Source organism: Eleutherodactylus coqui, chromosome 6, assembly GCF_035609145.1.
Source record: "Eleutherodactylus coqui strain aEleCoq1 chromosome 6, aEleCoq1.hap1, whole genome shotgun sequence".
Lineage (NCBI taxonomy): Eukaryota > Metazoa > Chordata > Amphibia > Anura > Eleutherodactylidae > Eleutherodactylus > Eleutherodactylus coqui.
Window position 1 is genome coordinate 16,478,611 of NC_089842.1, and position 20,210 is coordinate 16,498,820.

The following is a 20,210-nucleotide window of genomic DNA, read 5'->3' on the forward strand; positions in this document are numbered from 1 at the left end:
AATTGACACTTCACGTTCCGACTTGACCTGCACTTTAGCTTATACACTGTAGCAGGTCTGAGCTGGTGATGTGGTTGGGGCTCATTCACATTGGTGTATACAATTATAGAAGGCCAAATTGATGTCACTTCTTTTCTAGCAATATGCCTAAAAAACACAGTGACTCTCCATGCAGCTGCGTATTTGTTGCGCTGTTACACAATCCCTTAGAGCTCTTTCACATAAACATATGCGCAAATGTGCACGCTTCAGCGCAACGTGTTTGCGCTATAAATGAGGTTGCTTTGCACGTGTGACCGTGCATTGTACTGTACTTTTTTGCGCATGCAGGACTTGTTCATATACGCGCACAATAGACCCCCACCCTGATTTAAAAGGCTGTTTAGCCAATCGTGGTTCAGATGTGTTCTTTTTCCAATGGTGTATTGCTCATTTGCACGCACAATCTGCACACAATTGCGCACCTCCTACAGGCTTCTATGGGGAGCATGTCCTATTTTTTTTTCACGTGAGAAATATGTGCGCAAGAAGGGAACTGTGTAGGAATTGTGATATCAATGGGTTCTATTCCCTGTGTATTATGTGCGCAAGTTGTGAATGCGCAAATACGCTCGTCTAAAGGAACCATAAGACTTTAACAAGAGATTTTGGTTAATAAATACAGACAAATATAGGACACGCGTTTTTTTACACAATTGGTCTGTAAAAAAAAGTAAATTTGAATTTCCTAATGTTAATCAATGGCTTTGTATGGTAATTAAGGAGGAAATGAAAACAGCACAATGTCCCCTCCAGCGCGACCGATGAAGGCTCATAGATAGACGAAACTTTGTATTTTTTACTTTGTTTTTGGAACTAATGAAGTAGTATTGTTGGATATGCCGACATCACTGTGAAGTCTTTGGTGTTGTACGCTGTCCTTACTACGCCCCTAAAAAATACAGACATAATGGGCCTCTAGTGGTTGGCACTTGATGCGTGTGCACTTACATGTAACCTTCCTCATTATTGTATCTGCTTTGTTGTTTATTTGGAATTCTTGATAAAACTGTCACGTTTGTAATTATGTATTTATTGGATAGCGCATAACAAGTATTCCATTTCTAGCACTGTTGTTTACTACAGGGAGGAAACCACCCATTGAAGTCTATGGAGAGCACTTAAAGTAGGGAGGCGTCAGTAATTCAGTATATATTGTCATCAGTACTTTATCTGCATTTACATTCATTGTTAACATTTTCTATTGAGCGAAAACGAATCCATTGGTGTCCAATAGAAAATAATTCCAATAGATGTAAATACGGATGAAATACTACTGATGCATTCGTATTTTAATCGCTCTCCAAAAAACTGGAGAAACTGCTGAATGCTGTATTTTTCAAATATGTGCGTATTTTATACCCCCATGTAAATAACTTCATAGGTTTTTTATTAGCTCTGTATTAAAGTCCGCAAAACATTGACTAAATATTGATACGAAATACATTCGTAGTAAAGGGGCCTTATAAATGCTTGTAAGGGTTCGGTCACACGAGCGCATAAACGGCGCGTTTTTGCGCCCAATCGTATAAACGTGACCATCTAAGGCGTTGGTTTGCAATGTATTCGTTCACACGGGCGATTTTACGGCGCGTAAAAACGGCAACCCGAAAAAAAAACGAAACATACGCGACCGAAATACGCGCCAACACATATTCGATGGCCGAAAAGTTAGTTTGCAAAGTAGGAAAAAACGATAATACGCTTTCTAGCTCTGGTCATGATCACCGAAAAACGTTCTTTCCGGCGATTAAATGCTGCGCACGTGTGAACGTAAATACGCCTACGCTCGTGTGACCGTGCCCTAAGGCTGATAGTGAAGTCCCGGACCCTTTTTTTCCCTTTGTCCAGTCTAAAGTGCAATGAATGAATCAAATGTGGTAATGAATGATGATACATTCGTTTCATGTATATATAGGTCTGGAGATGTGGAGTCACTCTATATTCCTCAGCTGCTGGAGTGAGACTGTGACCAATTTTGCAACTTTTTAAAATGTCCCAATTCTGAAATTTGTCTAAAACCCTTAGTCCACACAAACCCCACCTCTTTTCTAGACACTTTGGAAAAGTAGACTGAGAGGCAGAACATCTACTTTTTTGGCGCAAATCAATAGTAAATTTGTCTAAATAGATTTGCGTAAAAAAAAAAGTGAAACTTACTCCAGAATTCTGGCCTAAAAAGGATCAATATTTAAGAAAGACGCAGAAAGAAGCCCCTTGTAGCTCATGCCGAATGAATCAAACTGGCACTAATTAAAAGAAGCCGCCTAGGCCGGTCCATGGTTCACACTTTGTGCTCCCCACGATGATTAAACTGGGATGAGAAATTCACATAAGGCCGGTTTCAGCCAAGCATGATATAACACGTCCGTAATACAGATGTGTTACAGATAACATCAACCGTATGACATCAGTGTTTCTGCGCTGTTTGCTCTGTATTTGCCTCTGCATTTGCTGTCTTTATTTTTATATTTTACAGACCAAGTACGGATCTGAATTTGCCCAATAGAAAATAATACCAATGAATGCAAATACAGGGGCAAAAATGAACAAAATTTAGGATTTAAATTAGCTGCATGTAAAGATCCATAAAATAAGGACCAAATGAGAAGTAGAAATCTGCTCAACTGACAGCAGCCTAAGACCTGTTTCAGTTGAGCATATTGTAACACGTCCGTAATACGAGTCTGTAACCCGGACGTCTTACAGATGACATTACAACCGCATGTCATCAGTCTTTCATCAATATTTGATCGTATTCGCCTCCATACTCGCTGTCATTGGTTTTATTTTTAACTCCGTAAATACTGATCTGCATTTGCCCAATAGCTAATAATACCAATACAGGGGCAAAAACAAACAAAAATAGGCCATGCTGCATCTTTAAGGATGTTACAAATACGGCCGTGTGAATAGATACGTAGATTTACATCAGCTCCATATTATGGTTTGTAAAATACGGACCGAATACAGAGTTAAAATACGCTCGTCTAAAAGCGTCCTTAGGGCTCCTTTCCACTAGCCTTTTTTTATCGCTGCGGTTTTTTTCACGCGATTGTCAATGGGACTTTCTAATGTTAAAAACGCAACACACCAAAAACGCAATTGCATTGCATTGCGTTTTCAACATTAGAAAGTCCCATTGACAATCGCGTGGGAAAAAAAACGCAGCGATAAAAAAAGGCTAGTGGAAAGGCACCCTAAGAGACCCTTCACACGGGACGAATTTTTCACATTCCTCACTGCAAGTAGCGGTAAATTCTGCACCAAAATCCATATGGCTCTGTGTGGATTTAGATGTGGAATGAAGATGGCTTAAATCAACCTGCAATTCTGCACCAAAATCCACAGTTATCCCTGCAGAATTTCGCAGCGACAAATTCTGCTGCTTCCCAGCGGAAATTTCCTGCCATGTGAAAGGTCCCTTAGGCCCCGTATATAAGCTCCATATTTGGTGCATCTTTTGGGAACCGTAATATAGAGCTAATGTAAGTCTATTTATTTATTTATTCACATGGCCGTATTTTTCATGCCTGTTTTTTAAAAACGCAGCATAGCTTATTTTTCACATATTTATGTCTGTATTTGTATTCTTTTCCATTTTGGCGAATACATATCAGTTTTTGCCCAGTAGTAAATAATATATAAGGAGGCAAATACTGATGACATACAATACTGTAATATCATCTGACACCAGTCTTAGGGCTCAGTTCACACTTGGATTTTTACAGTATGGTTTTTTTTTTTTTTTAGTCATAAAAAAATTGGCCATGCAGGAACCAATGGGACAAGGAGGATCTTTGGTCTTCATCCATCCCATCAGGATCAGCTTCACAGGATTCATCAGGATCCTTTTTTATGCAAATATGAGATAATGTGAGATATTGATGCCATGTTGTTCTGTGTTAGATACAAAGGTCCAGAGATTTTACTGAGATTATACGTAGATATCCACAGGCTCAGGTATCCTCAGGTGGAATAACACTGCTAGAGAAAGCTATTCTCATCTGACATTTTGTATCTCTTCACCTGTAAAAATCTTGACTGATGCAAAATACAAAAATAAATAAATAATTCCAGTATTATTTATTTATGCGCTTTGGCTGTATGTCTCTGCGGTTGTATGTCTCTGCGGTTGTATGTCTCTGCGGTTGTATGTCTCTTTGGTTATATGTCTCTGCGGTTGTATGTCTCTGCAGTTGTATGTCTCTGCTGTTGTATGTCTCTGCGGTTATATGTCTCTGCGGTTGTATGTCTCTGCGGTTGTATGTTGCTGTATTTAGTTTTCAGATATTTTTCAGTATTACAACTTAACAGAATAACATAAAGAAAAGCACCCCGTTCAATGAAATAGAATATAAAGTGATACAAAATCAATGCATTGAAGGTATTGGAACGATTGTATCAAACTATAAAGTTAAAATCGTGTAAATCGTTTAGAAAATTCATATGATTCGTTGTGAAATCGTTTGTTACAATGTAATTGACACTAATCGGCGAGTGGACATTAAATCATCGGACGATCGTATTGAAATCGCTTAGTCTGTGTCCAGCATCTGGTGAGACCCCGGAGCAGCAGCTCTACAATGGGGGACACCTCTGCTCCTTTGTCCGGTTCTCTTGCACAGCTCTGCTTGTTTTCTCACTGCTTTCCCTGGAGAGGATCACTGGGAACATAAATTAATTCTCATTACACACAAATTAAAAGGATCTCTGGCTGCACTGCTGGCATGACGATGATGATGAGACAGGGAGGGTCCTGCAATGTACATATAATGTAACACGACTGTCAGTATTAGCCTCCTGTCTGCACAATGTGCCTGTTATATAAGGTCCTTTTTATTATTTTGTCTCCTGCTGATGAATGGCCGCTTAATGGTGTTATATATGACGTGACAAGAGCAATCTGCTGCTGTAATGAGAGGTTACAACAACGTGACACTGACAGTACTGTGTCACTACAGGGTATTTATGACAGGGGGTACATAAGATCTACAGGAGGTACATAATATCTACAGGAGGGATTTATGACAGGGGGTACATAAGATCTACAGGAGGGTTCATTCTAGAATGTTTCAGTCCTAGTAATTGTGTGCCAATAAATATGGATAATAAAACCAACAACAAAGCGAGAAAACTAAAGAAGTGATGAAAATAACAAAAACAACGGGGCAGACACATAAACCATTAGTACTGATAGAAATAGTGTCACGTTATCCCCATCATCCTCAGTATCGCAGCATCATCCTCAGTATCGCAATAGCACCCTGCACTTTACTCTTCCCACAATATTTGCAAATGACACAAACAACAATTTGCACAGGAACTCCTAATTCTGTCATCTAATGTTACTATATTTTACATTCGCACTCATCTATTCTCCTTTACTGGAGGAAATACAGGATAATACAAGGTTAATTCGATATCCTTTAACCCCTTAAAGGACATTCTTTTGCAGTAAGTTTAAATCGACTTCATGTAATTGTCGCTGATATTAATGGATTAAAGTAAAAAATGAACTTACCGTAAACAAATAAAGGAGATGCCAGGACGATCCGTCCAGGACGGTGCTGAGTAAAAACTGCCCAGTTCTCTCAAGCAGGTAACCCCCACAATCTACATGTGAAATCGCCATTTCACCCCTCCAGACTGTTTAATTGTTGGAAAGATGATTTGTGAAATTGCTCTCCACCAGGACATCAGTGCACGCCTGTCGTGGCTGCAAAGAGATCCCGGGGAGCTGACAAGTCTCTGCAGCCGCAGCACAAGCCCCAAATTACAGGGGGAAATTAAAAGGTTCATTAATGCCGACACAGGGCACAGTCAGTCGGGTTGGGGGCCAGGATTAAAGGGTGCATGGAGGTGCCCCCGATTATTAATAATGAGAGATGCACATTACACTTGTTGGATGCTGCCTGGCACTGTGCACTAAGTCTGCAGTTCCTGGGGGAGAAGATCACTTAGTTGTTTACCCTTACATAATTTATTATATGGCACAACCTGTATGAGATCTGGGGTCTTCACTGTCCGCATAAACTCAGCTGTTAATAGCAGAACATACGTAATCAGCAGCTACAGATGACTCCCATGGCTACAATATATCTCATAGGATGCACAATGTATACAAGCTCTTTATATATGTGGCATGCACTTATATGCAAATCTTTCCAGTATATTGTACGTGAGAGCCCTCTTTCTGTCTCACATATCCATGATCTGGGGAGCCGGGGGACAATGTAGAAGAAATCCAGGACAGAATGAAAAGTTTCCTCTGAATATTAAGAACCCCCCATTTTACATATGAAAACATTGATTGTGAGTTTGGCGTCATCCCCTGCTGAGAAGGATTTCAGCGCTGCTCACCCCACAAAATGTGCACCCCCTGTCCGCCCAGACGCTGCCATTGTCCTGTCACTGCCCAGTGTCTGCACCTGGAGCTCTGCATAAGATGGCATCAGACAGGTAGTGTCAGAAGCCTCATAGAAGAGACTGGTAGCAAAAGTGTCTAATAAAAATAAGAACAATTCATGAAGGGATAGTCACAGCTGATATGGGCTCTGGGATGGGTGATGTGTGCACACTGATCAATAAGGACAGGGAAGCAGCATCAGTGCATCGTTATGATTGCACCCCATGCCCCCTCCCCTGGACACATTTTAAGAAACTGTAAAAGAAAAGTGTTTTTTCTTCCCCCTGATATGTAAGTGAGAACGAGGCCGGGTATAAAGTAGCGACAATCCTCCCAGCCTGTGCATTGTGCCTTCTGCCTGCCATTGGTCCAGCAGCCCCATCCACTGCCCCATCCCTCTCCATGAATAAAAGAAGCAGGGAAGAGCCTATCAGTGATCACAGCCTCTCCTCCAGCACACTGCGCCAAACTTGTGGCCACTTTAACAACTTGCAAAGCTCCCAGCTGACATTCTGTGCCCCCCAAACACCCTGCACATCACCTGAAGCAAGCAAAAGACCCCAGTACATCCCACTGCTCTGCCCGGCTCCTGCTCACTCTTCTTCTGCCTCTGAGAACCTTCTTCCCAACTTTCTGGGGAAATCACCACTCTGTGTTTGTGCCTTTTAATAACTTTTGTTCCAGAGACCTGGGGCTTCACCCAGCCGGGCTCATCGCTGCGACTGCTCCACAGACTTGTTATTTCGCTGGGCATTAACTGGGCTGCACGGAGAACAAGGTGTCTTTTTTACAGCGAATGGCTGCCCTGCCTGGCACTGTCCCAAGAATGATGCGGCCGGCTCCAGGTCAGAATTACCCCCGGACAGGATTCCCCCTGGAAGGTAAGTGGTGCTTACCTGTTGTATTAGAAATATTGCAGGGATATATATATATATATATATATATATATATATATATATATATATATATATATATAATGCAATAACCAATAATGTATAATAAACTCCAGCACGCATGTGTTCTCATACATTGTCATTATATACGTATGTATGTATATATATATATATATATATATATATATATATATATATATATATATATATATATATATATATATATATATATATATATATCATTGTGCATGTTCTTGCTTTGCTTTGACCCTGTGACCGACAGCAGCTGCTACACTTTTTAGCGCCTTAGTAGAGTTTGGAGTCTTGCAGGAAGCCCTAGCCTTCGTTTACTGTCTGAAACTTTCTCCTTGCTGGAGATGAGATCTGTTGTAGGGTGCAGTGAATGTGTCTTGTTTGAGTGCAGTTTAGGCGTTAATTACCGGCAGCTGTCAACAGACGCCGCCAATAGCGTGGTGTGACTGTGTTGTGCGCTCAGGGTTGCGCATCTGATGCTCCCTCGGTGCTCGCACTTCTCCAAATCCATCTCCATCTATTCCGTGATCAAGTGGCCGCAATAAAACTGTGAAAAGCCACGAAAACTGCAAAACACACAATCCGCGGGGATTTACTGGAGAGCCGAAGGAAAGGAAAACAGGCGCAAAGAGACAGATCAACGGATTAGAGCCATGTTTGCTCAACATGACTGCGAATAATGAGCGCGGCTTCTCGGGGCCACTTCATGGTGAGATGGGCCCTCAGAGTGGCCCCTTATCTGCAATCACTGCTCCAGAGTGTAGGAGCCAAGTGACCGGGGAATTAGCGGCGCATGATTGTCATTAAATCTCCAAATATCTGCGTCCTCCCCGGCGCGCTAAATTATGCAGCTCCCAGGCCGGAAAATCGCCCTAATCTGCTCCATCTGAATGAGGCGATATTAAACAAATTGCCGATCTCACTGCCGGATTATCAGCGTCCAGCAGCTCTTTATAGCACCAGCGGAAAATCACGCAGATGCGGAGTAGTTTCGTTTAGTTTGTAAGATACAAGAGCCCCCCTCCCAATAGAGAGCAGTTACCCGGGATATTTCACCCTTTCCTCCGCTTCTGTGTCTTCTAATCGTTTTATACATATTTGCTTATTAATACCGCAGTGGGTCCTAATCAGTTGCCATCGAGAAAAATTTTATAGTGTCACCACACACCAAAACTATACTCACCACATTTCTATATACCTCCATGACATGATGTACAATTACACGCATTTTCCGTAATGAGTGAGAATGATATATATATATATATATATATATATATATATATATATATATATTTATTTATTTATTTTTTTTATATATATATATATATATATATATATATGTCATACATACAGGAAGAACACAATGCAATACATGATGTGTATGAATATTTCACAAGTGGATACAATATACAGGAATATTAGGAGAATGTAATATACAATATGTAGAGGAATATTAAAAAAGTTAATATGGAGTATGTAGAGCAATTTAGCAGAGTGGAGTATGCAGTATGTAGAAGAATATTAGCAGTGTGTAATATACAGCAGTATGTTCAGGAATAGTAGTAATATATAGTAGTATGTACTGGAATATTCATGTAAAATTATTTATATATATAATAAATATCCGTCGTGTTGTATCTAGTATTAATAAATGAATATTGCAATGATCACATGTAACAATGTAGCCACACAGTAGTTTATGCAGCAATTATAGGAGCAGAGAGTACAGTATTTAGGTGATATAGTCAGTTGTGATTAGTCCATCCAGTATATGGAGATACAAATAAATATGATAGGATACGTCATTCTATGTAATCAATTATCACCCAGCTTTCAGCAGTTACAGTTATTAATGTATGAAGAATAGTGAGGAAGATTTATACCAGATGGGTGCGTACACTGAATCTCAGTGAATGTTCAAGGTATAGAAATATTGTATCAGTGCAGTGATAGAAATGTGGGGGTCTGGGAAAAGTAGGAATTTTACAGGTAGTGTAGCAATCAGTGTCTAGTGGATATAGCAAAAAAAAAGTGTGTGGAAGTTGTGCAATCCCAGGTAGTCCTAGGTGTGTGGAGTTTATGCAGAAGTAATGTGCAGTCTATAAGTACATAATGTATAGGAATGTAATAAGTTTGTGTTCTCCTCTCCCTCAGTGTCCACTCCGCTGGGCCAAGGTCGAGTGAACCAGCTCGGGGGAGTCTTCATTAATGGCAGACCCTTGCCCAACCACATCAGACACAAGATAGTGGAGATGGCCCACCATGGCATCCGACCCTGTGTCATCTCCAGGCAGCTCCGGGTCTCACATGGTTGTGTGTCGAAAATCCTGTGCAGATACCAAGAAACTGGCTCCATCCGGCCCGGGGCCATCGGGGGCAGTAAGCCCAGGGTGAGTGTCCCGGAGGGAGCGGATGTCTGTAACCCCTGTACATCCTAAATACTAATATACTGAATGCATTGGTTCTGGCGGCCTGCAGTGTATACATGTTACATATGACGCCTCTGTCCTCCTCCATACTGACATGCTGCCCCCATGTGTTGACCATTAAAGCAGGTGGCCACTCCCGATGTTGAGAAGAAGATCGAGGAGTACAAGCGGGAGAACCCCGGGATGTTCAGCTGGGAGATCCGGGACCGACTGCTGAAAGACGGACATTGTGACCGGAGCTCGGTGCCCTCAGGTGAGCGCAGGGGCCACACTACACACACTTCAGTGCCCTATGACTGTGACGGTGAGTGTGTGCTCCCCTGTATATGTGTGCACACTGAGTACATATAGAGTGTTCTCTCCTATATGCACAATATATAATGTAGGGTTCACCTGATGATTATTCTCCCATGTGTACGTGGGTACAATGAATAGTAATGATATGCATAATTACTATTCTCCCCTGTATACGTGTGCACACACTGTATAATATAAGACATACTGTACATAACTAATGTTCTCCCCTGTCTAAGTAAATACCACAGGGTATATAGAGAGTGTTTCTCCCCTGTGTGAGTATGCTCATGGCATATTACAGGATATACCTGATGGGTGTGCTCCTCTGTGTGTACATTCACTGAATATTATAAGATATGCAAATACAGCAAAATGAAAATACTGCTATTAATACTGTTAGCCAGAAAAATCTGTTCTAAAATACTCATGAGTGTTCTCTGTATAAGTATGCACACTGAATATTATAATATAGACATGAGAGTTCCCTGTATACGTGTGCACAGTGAATAGGATATACACAGTGAGTGAGCCCACTGTATTTTCTATTAGTGCATCTTCATGTATATTATTAGCGTGCACACTGTATATTATAGACAATACATAATTAGTGTTCTCCCCTGTATAAAGTGTACACACTAAATAGTATAAGATGCACAGTCAGTGTTTTGCTTTGCATAAGTGTGCCGCTGTATTTTATGTGTACTTCCCTGTATATTATAGGCTTGACAGAATTATTGTTCTTCAATATATACAATGTGCACACTGATTATTATAGGATAATCATGACTAGTGTTTTCCCTTACAAACTGTGCACAGTGGATATTATGGGATATACCTGAAGAATATTTTCCCCTGCAAAAATGTGTACACTAAATATTATAGCATAAATGTTGTTAGTGTTCTCAACCGTGTACACTAAATATTATGTGTTCTCCCTTGTTTTGACTATGTACACTGAACATTATAGGATACACTTGAATGTCCCCCATGTACAAATGTGCACACTGTATTTTTATGTGTGTGCCCCCTGTATATTTTAAATGCATTCGCTGTATACAAGAGGACAGTGCTCACTGTATATTATCATTTTAATAAGTCACATAAGGAGGAAGATGCATCCTGGTGTAATTTTGCACATTGTATATATGATTATAAATGTGCACCCTGTATAAAAAGTGTATTTACGGCATTTTATTCGATGAGTGTTTTATCTATTATGGATATATACACACAGGATGAATGTGTTCCTATTATGTATTTTCACAATATGTTATTATGAATGTATTATAGGATGAGTGTGCTCCCTTGTTTAACTATGTACATTGTATTTTATATGTTTCTAAGTGAGTACTCTGTATGAGAGCGTTCACTGTATATTTTAGGAAGAGTGTGCCTGATAGATATACTCCCCTTTGCAAGTGTGTACACTGTTTATTATAAGTTTGTCCAACGTTACATTATCAAAGTACACACTGTGCTCCACTATATATTATGGATATACATACTGTATAATATATGAGCGTGCTCCACTATATATTATGTACGCGCATGTTATATATTATAGGATAATACTATGTACTGTAGGTACTTAATTTTATATTTAGGAAACCAACAAGTTCACTGCGGATGAGTGTGTGCTCTTTGTGCATTTTATATATTTTCCTATCCAGTGTATTACAGATAGCTGCACTATATAAAAGTCTTAGTTAACACTATATATATATATATATATATATATATATATATATATATATATATATATATATATATATATATATATATATATATATATATATATATATATTATGACAGAAGTGTGCTCACTATTATTGGAAGAGTGTACTTGTAAATTACACAGGTGCTGCCCCTATATATTATGATGGTGTGTGCGCTGTGTATAATAGGATGTGTACACACTGTATAATATGCACATTATATAATGCTCCCTGTATAATACATTGCTTGTGCGCACTGTATATATTATGATGACTACGTTGATTGTATGTTATAGAATGAATGTGCATACTTCATATATTCTGATGACTGTTACACTCTATATATATTATGAATCTGCTCCTATGTACACTATAATACACAATGAGTGTGCACACTGTATATATTCTGATAACTGTACATTATATGATGTATATAATACACTATTATGAGTGTGTACATTATACCATAAACGCGCGATCATGATATATATTTGAGTCATATACACTATAGAGGGCTACAAATTTTCTGTCACCCAAATTTATATCCCCTTCCGTCTCTTTCCATTTCTGAGGTTTAGTGAGTTCGATTAGCCGAGTCCTGAGAATAAAGTTCGGGAAAAAAGAGGAAGACGATGACTGTGACAAGAAAGACGACGATGGGGAGAAGAAGACCAAGCATAGTATCGATGGCATCCTGGGCGACAAAGGTAAGTGCACCGCCGTGCTGTAATATAGCAGAGTGTAATTATAATGTTATCCGGGGTGCTGCGCTGGTAAAATGGCAATTATCATCGTGATTGTATATAACGCACTGCGCTGAATTCTGCACGCATTGATTGATTATTGTGCAATAACCCATAGTTATGACGTCATGCAGTCGGGGATGTGCAGTTGCAATGTTGCAGGAGGAGGAGGCTTTAGTTCATTTTCTGATATAGGCTCATGAAACTGCCTGAGCGAGGGTGTTGGGCACCTGGGGCAGAGTGGGATAAAATGATGGGGGAGTGTGCTGGCGATGGATAATGGAGCTGTGATGTAGGAAGTGTCATGAATGTGCCCCATGGGGCTAAGAATGAATGCTCCAATGTAAGGAATGTCCGGAAGGGCACACATTCACCTCCAGACCATCCGGATCACACAATGAGGAGTTTTGTGCCCCTGAAGGTGGGCACTCCTGTCTGCTGGTGCCAGGTGATACCCACAGCCACACAGGTCCCCCCCCATTCCGCTCTCCATCCCACACACAGCGCCGACACTCTGCTCCTTGATCAATTATTTATAGGCGGCTGTGGGGCTATTAAGCTGTAAATATATTTGCGGTTCCATAAATGCTCCCTGGAAAGCAGCAGCGATCAGTGGGCATAAGATAACAGCGGTGACAAAAACACTTAAGGACCGATGTAGTGACAGGAGTGCAAACGAGGAGCAGAAGTAGTGACAGCCATCAGCTGAAACTCCTTTAATAAATAATTACTGGATATCATAGTTTGCGGTAATTGTGGTTGTGATTGTTATGAGATTACAATAATATTATAGACCGCCAGTTCCACAATTATTGTGTCGAGATTTTTAAATTATTTTATTCTGCAATATTAGTATTGCTATTAATGACAGAATCCTTAATATTTGTTCTGCGATTTTCCTAACTGTGACTTTTTTCAACTGCACAATGCTGATGCATTCCGTCTACAAAAATGTCTTCATTGTGAGCCGAAATGTTTAGGATGAAATTATGCAACTCTGTTATTTATTTGTAACGGAATTTGGTGAAAACGGCACTATCCTATACATAGGAAGTTCATAATTGTATCTATTTCAATCCATCGTAAATATGTAGATAGTTCAGTGATGCCATACTTGTAGGTGCATTCTATACCTTATATAGTATCCATACAGTAGGCGCAGGACTGTCTTATGTAAAGTTTGATCGCAGAGCACAATGGTGGCCTTTTCTCTCCTCTTTTTTTCCCCTTTTATCTCAAACTTGAGGATGAACTTGGCTGACAAAAGGCCGCGCTCTATAGAAGCATCAGGAGGAGAAGATTCCCGGCCACAAAGCAAAAATCTCCCCTTTATAATAGAAAGGGGGAAGAGGGGGGCGAGGGTCCCATTCTATGTGCAGAGAGCAGGCGGCACAATGAGCTCAATGCCCCCCGCTGATCTCTCATCTCGGTTCTGTCTGTGGGCATAGCTGTTTACAGAGCCCAGAAATTGGGGGGTGTAGAATCTGCACTACGTGGGCACCGGGGCTGGCTCGGGGGGTTCCTGCACCCTCACTGTCTGGTTTATCTGCAGTTTCCCGGTCAGTGCCGCCGCTTTTCTGAAGAATTCATTTCTTTCTAGAAACCTAAATCTAAAGAGGAGCTGAGCTGTAATCAAAGCGAGAAACTAAACGCTGCTCCCCTCCTGCCGGGGGCCATTCTCTGCTCAAGTGATGGGTTCACAAGGGTTAATGGAGGCCGCCAATGACACCAGGAGGCGCAGTAATCTGTCCCCGGCGATCACTTTCTACGTGATACATTGTTATACTAATCATCTCTTCATCCTTATATTAGTTTTATTGTATTATTACATTTTTTTTTAATTTGCATTTTTAAACATTTTATGAGGCACGTTTGTTCCTCTCAATGTAATTTGCGCTTTTTCAGTCCCGAAATTTGGACCGATTTTTTTGTGCGATTTAGATGTGATTTTTTTTGCTTTTCTGTCATTTTCATCTGTTTTACATCTGATTTTTACACATCGGCAAAAAAAGCATGATGGGCCAAATTATGTGATTAAAAGGTTTTGCACACATTTTTTGTTACCATGGTTACATACGTGCAATCATATCAAAGACGTGCAATTCGGTTTTTTTAATCGCACCTATAAAGTTGAGTGGGTGATTTTAGTTCGAAAATCACAAGAAAATAGGACATGCTGCGATTGTTTTGCCTATAAAAGTTGCACATGTAAATTAAACCATTTGGAATAATATGTTTAATTGGATTTCAGAGCAACTTTTTTCGGTCTGCAAAACTGGACCCTAATGATAGAAACAAACTTATATTCCAATGTCTTGTAAGCAGATTAATTGAATTGCGCTTTGGATGAACATCATGCTTTTGCAAAATTTGGGCATCAGGCTGCGTCTTTATGTGGAAGGGCAGAAAAATAATCATAACAGCAGTAAAAAATTATGCCAATAATATAATTATATTAGTGATATGTAATAATATATAATAGCAAGAATCTATATTAATCTGGATCATTGCATAAAAATAGTAATAGTAATAAAAAGTGATTATAGCAATGTTGAATATAAAATAATAAGAATACTGAGTGTATATATATATATATATATATATGATCATATAGAATAATACTGATAATACATTATAGTAATGATTATATGTATTTATGATGATGTAGAATAATATCGATGAGGCACTGAATCTACTAATATTTATGAGGATACAGAATAATACAGCCGATGCACTGGTAATAGTAGCATTCTTCTGAGCTCCGGCAGTTCCATAGTGGAGGTCGGATGGGGAGCGATGTTGGGGAGCGATGTCATCGCTGGGGGCGTCGGTAAGATTCCCATTTATCCCCCATCAGCGCTCACTCTCCGGGTGTTTTAAGTTGAAGGGTTTTAAGGCAGATTAAATTGAGTCTTTATTTCTCCACTTTCATCTTTAAACGGCTCAGTAGAGCTCGCCCGAGGGCACAGGCTGCCAGTTGCCCACATTTCCCTCTGGAGCAGACGCCCGATTTATCAGCACTAATTGCTGAGAGGATTTATCGGCCTCTTACACACGCTGCCGTGTAGATGAGTCCATAGAGGAGGGTAGCTGCCAGCATGAGGGGGTGATATATATATCACCCCCTATATATATGTGCTGTGTGCCAGGCCTATACTTACACATGTCACCTATAGGAGCCCATCCTACAACAGGACTCATGGATCTATAGTGTTATCAATAGGACACATAGCAGCCAGGAAAGTATCTGCCCCTTTAGAATGAAGACCCCCTGCCCTGCAGATGCCCTTCCATATGGGAGCATTGCCTATCTGCTGCTGATACATCTCTTGCAATATTAGCTATATACCCACTTTAAAGCCAAGTTTACAAGGGCATAGCACATTTTGGCCACAATAAAGCGACGCATATTTGTGCAACTGAAATGCACTTTCGCCCACATATTTCACCTGCTCCTACACATTTGCGTGCAAAAAAAAATCCAACAAAATCACAGCGAATACGTAGATTTTCTGCTTATGTTATGGCATTTACGTAAACCAATTGATTTCAATGGGCTCTTGTGGTGCACAAATACACACAAGATAGGTCATGTCACATATTTTTTCCCACAATCGCATATCACGTGAAAAACTACACTCATGTGAATGAACCAATTGAATTCAATGCGTTCTACACACCGCGTATTATGTGAGTCCTGTTGCATTTCTGCAGATGGCCAGAGTTTAAATGAGCTTTGCGGAATTTGCTGTGTTTTCTGCTGTTGCGGATTTTGTAGAACTTCCTTGCATTGTTATGTGTGGATTTTCAGCTGCGGAATAGGTTGCGTTTCTGTGATCCGGTAGTAGTACCTCCCATACTGAGGTCACACTGACAAAAATTTTATTTTCAGACTTTAACAAATGCAAATTTTCAAATTCAGTGCATTTCTGCAGTGGAAAAGCAGCCTAAAACCCCACAACATTCCTTTATTTGTGGATTATGGTCTGGTTTTATGTTACCCATTAATCTCTGGCGAAAATCTGCTGCAGATGCATGCAGTTTCTGCAATATAGACATGCTGCAGATGTCAAAACAGCAGTGTTTTCCAAATTTCATGCTTTTCCACAGTAGAAACAATCCGCGACCTGTGAAGGAGATTTATAAAATCTTACTTGCCTTGTACTGTAAATGCTGGAGAATGTCCGCAGCGATTCTGTTAGCAGGAATGGCGCAGCATTTACTGCCTTTGTGAAGTCAGCCTAAAGAAAACTGCCAAGCAGTCTGTATTTGGGGTAAAAGTGGTGCCATATGTTCTGAAGATCCTGTGCACGCTTTCCCCATCACTGTGCCAGGCTCTGGCACATACATACCAAGGTCATGGATGTGCCTACATGTGTGTCATCTTGGATACTTATCATATGTACAGATTTCCCCCCCATGCAGTTATATAATACAGGTGTGACCTGAGTCATAAACTATTCTTCTGCAACATGAGGACATCAGGAGGTGCAGCTCACAGGCTTCCACCACTTTAGGGTTTGTTCACATGAAAGAATTTGCGCAGCTAAGTTAGCTGCGCAAAAAAATTTGATTATTAGAACCAAGGTTTGGCGATGGAAACATTCTGATAAAGGAATTTTAGGCGCGCAAAAAAAAAAATCTCACCTAAAAAAATAGGACATCAGCGACTGAAATTCCCTGCTGCGTGAAAATATAGGTCTTGACCTATGTTTGATGCGCAAAGCGCAGGAGTGTCTATAGACTCCTATGGGAGCAGGAAAAAAAGGGAGGGAGAAGGGAGTTTAGCTGCGTCCAACGCTCGGAAAAGACAGGCGCCTGTATTTAAGACATTAGAAATCATTAGGATTTCTACCGCCTGAAGGCATTCCGAACAGCAGCGCATTTTTTCTGCAACATGCAGCTCCAGATCATGTGAATGGGCGATTTTCACACTAATGAGGCTCGGAACCCGATTGAGCACAATCGTCCATTCACGCGATTATTTGTGCAGTTAGTCGCGACTTATTTGCACGCAGAATTTTTGCACAATTAGGTCCCTCGTGTGAACCGGCCCTTATAGAGCATGCTATAATTCATCTGATGTCTGAGATTTTCAGGGTCCAGACTTAAAAATGACATCACTGATCACTAAATGTAAAGCCAGAGGGTGTTCTATATACAGTACATACAGGTATTATTACATATATTACTCCATGACCCTTTTAAGAATATAGTGCGCTTATAATTAAAAGGGTTTCCCTACTACTTAAGTTTGCTTCACAACCACACTATCCTTCCTGGTTGCTGCTGACCAGGATATGTGACTGCTGCAGCCAATACTGGCCACAGCAGTGACCTTCTACAGCCAGTGATTGGCGGCAGCAGTCACATGACCTGGTCATCAGCAACCAGGACGGAGAGGTTGTGGAACAATTAAAAGTCGTGGGAAAACCCTTTTATTAATGGCAATGGTTCCTGCAGCATTTCAGTGGCTATACAATTATTTTGACTTGTCAGATAAGGATCTGATCAGCTGGCTGGTAAATACTCCATATCTGTAGGGCCAGTGAAGTGATAATAATCAAATAATTTATCCGATGTCATTGATGAGGTGGGAGTTAGTGGAGGGGTCATCATTTATTTACTGCAGTTCTTACCTGGTAGTCTTGTTACTGGTTCATCAATGATTTTCATGAACACACTTGTATTTTCACCCATCCATGGTCTGCTATTCCCCCCATTACTATGTTCTGGGTGCATGTTCTGTTCTGTTATCTGCCCTTTTACAGTGTTTTTGGTCCTTGCTTTAGTGTTCGCTCTTTTACTCTGGACGCTCATTCTGGTATTCGCCTTGTTCCTGTATTCTTTGCCCATGCTCTCACCCTGTGGACTTGATCCTGGTTCCATATTTTGATATTCGCCTTCTAAGGACCTTTCACTGAAAATTCTGCACCAAAATCTGCAACTACACATGGAGGCTATGGAGCAGAGATCCATAGAAGCAGATTAAGCTGCATCTTTAGGTGCAGCTTGCAGAAATATTCTGCACATGTGAAAGGTCTCTTACTGTGTTTTGGGTCCACGCTCTGGTATTTGTCGTGTTCCTATATCCTAGTCACGTGGTTTGGTATTGTCCATGTTGGTATATTCTGGGTCCATGTAATCATATTTGCCATGCTGGCTAAATGCTGAGGCTATGACCTAGCTGTCATTCATTTGACTGTTTTACATCCATGTAATCATATTTGCTTTCTAACTATATTCCAGGTCCATTACACTTCTATTCATCTTTTTGCCTCTTTTCTAGGTCGTATTCAACCCTTTAACTATGCGCTCTATCAAATAGCTGGGATTTCCCGTTTACCAAGTTCTGGGATAATGTAATGATAAATACGCCTTTAAATTACGTTTGTAACTACAAGTATTGATCCTCTTGACCTCATGTTCTAGGTTCACCCATGACCTTGTATTTACAACGTTGGCCATGTTATCCATTTTGTTGACTATGTTGTGGATCCTTTTAATAGTATTATGCCTTGTTCTGTTCCTGGTCTATCCATGTACTGTTGTGTATCATACCAACCATGTTCTAGGTTCTTCCACACCTAGTATTTACAATCTTGATTATGTTCTAGGTCCATCACTGAAGTTGTATTCACCCTGTTGGCTATAGTCTTCTTTTATGCACTGGTAGTCCTCCTATGTTCCTGGTCCATCCATGCTCAGGCATTTACCCCACTACCTTCTGCATCCATGTGCTGGCATCCACCCTGTTCTGTGTCCATGTACTGATATTCAGTTTGCTATGTAAGGGCCGTTTTACATGGGATGACCTGTCTGGCCCACCTGCCTCCATTCACGGTGAACACAGATAAACAACTGCCTGTTTACACAGGCCAATCATCGTTCAGTTTTTATATATGTATAAACCGAACAATGAATGATAAGCGAACAAAGTATCGTTCGTCGTTCAGATGATGTAATCATTTACATTGAGCGATACATTCAGATTCTCGCTGCATTGTGGGAATTTCAGCTATTATTGGCCTATGTGAAATATAGCATTCACCCCTGCTGTGTACATCTATTTACCCAATGTAATGTGGCTAGCGTTCCATCGTAGTACTGATGTTATACCATCTGATAAAGCTGTATATTCACATTTCCACTATTATTCTATGCAGTGGCGTACATAGAAGAGATGGAGCCCCATAGCAAAAACTTAACTGGGCCCCCCATTATGGTCTCTGGTTTTACCTAGTGTTTGTTTCCCAATTCCATGCGCCGTAAAGTGACCCTTGGGCTAATTCTTCACCTCCTTCTTTGCTAATATTCTTGTGCCCAGCAAAAGGATTGGTGCAATCACAGCTGGGTACCCTTCCATACCAAGGCCCCATATCTGTTACATCATCTGTCTCTATGGCACGTACATTCTTGACTCTATGGATGTTATGCATTTAGAATGGAATAGGCAGAGGATTGGTGTGTCCAGAACAGGTAGTGATCTCCACGTGACATTCCGTGGCTGTGTTAATGTGGCATAGTGCGAATTACCATTCGGTACTCATCAGATTGCCAAATACACACCCCAATTACACGTTAATGAACCCAAAGCTTTACACAATGTTCAATATGTTTCTGAATGATTTCAGTGGCTTCAGTTGCTTTGA

The 20,210-nt window shown here is 40.5% G+C and overlaps 1 protein-coding gene across 2 annotated transcripts in view; it reads left to right on the forward strand.

Annotated features, from left to right (window-relative positions):
• Positions 1-6,873: 6,873 nt before the first annotated feature.
• The window catches only part of PAX7 (paired box 7), a 122,870-nt gene continuing 109,533 nt past the window's right edge, over positions 6,874-20,210 (forward strand). The window contains exons 1-4 of one of the 2 annotated variants that reach the window (XM_066606348.1): positions 6,874-7,329; positions 9,529-9,764; positions 9,927-10,056; positions 12,388-12,522. In XM_066606348.1, coding sequence (XP_066462445.1) covers positions 7,245-7,329; positions 9,529-9,764; positions 9,927-10,056; positions 12,388-12,522 — 586 coding nt within the window. In that variant the 5' untranslated portion in view covers positions 6,874-7,244. The remainder of the gene's footprint in view (positions 7,330-9,528; positions 9,765-9,926; positions 10,057-12,387; positions 12,523-20,210) is intronic. The other variant, XM_066606349.1, reaches the window with a different exon arrangement.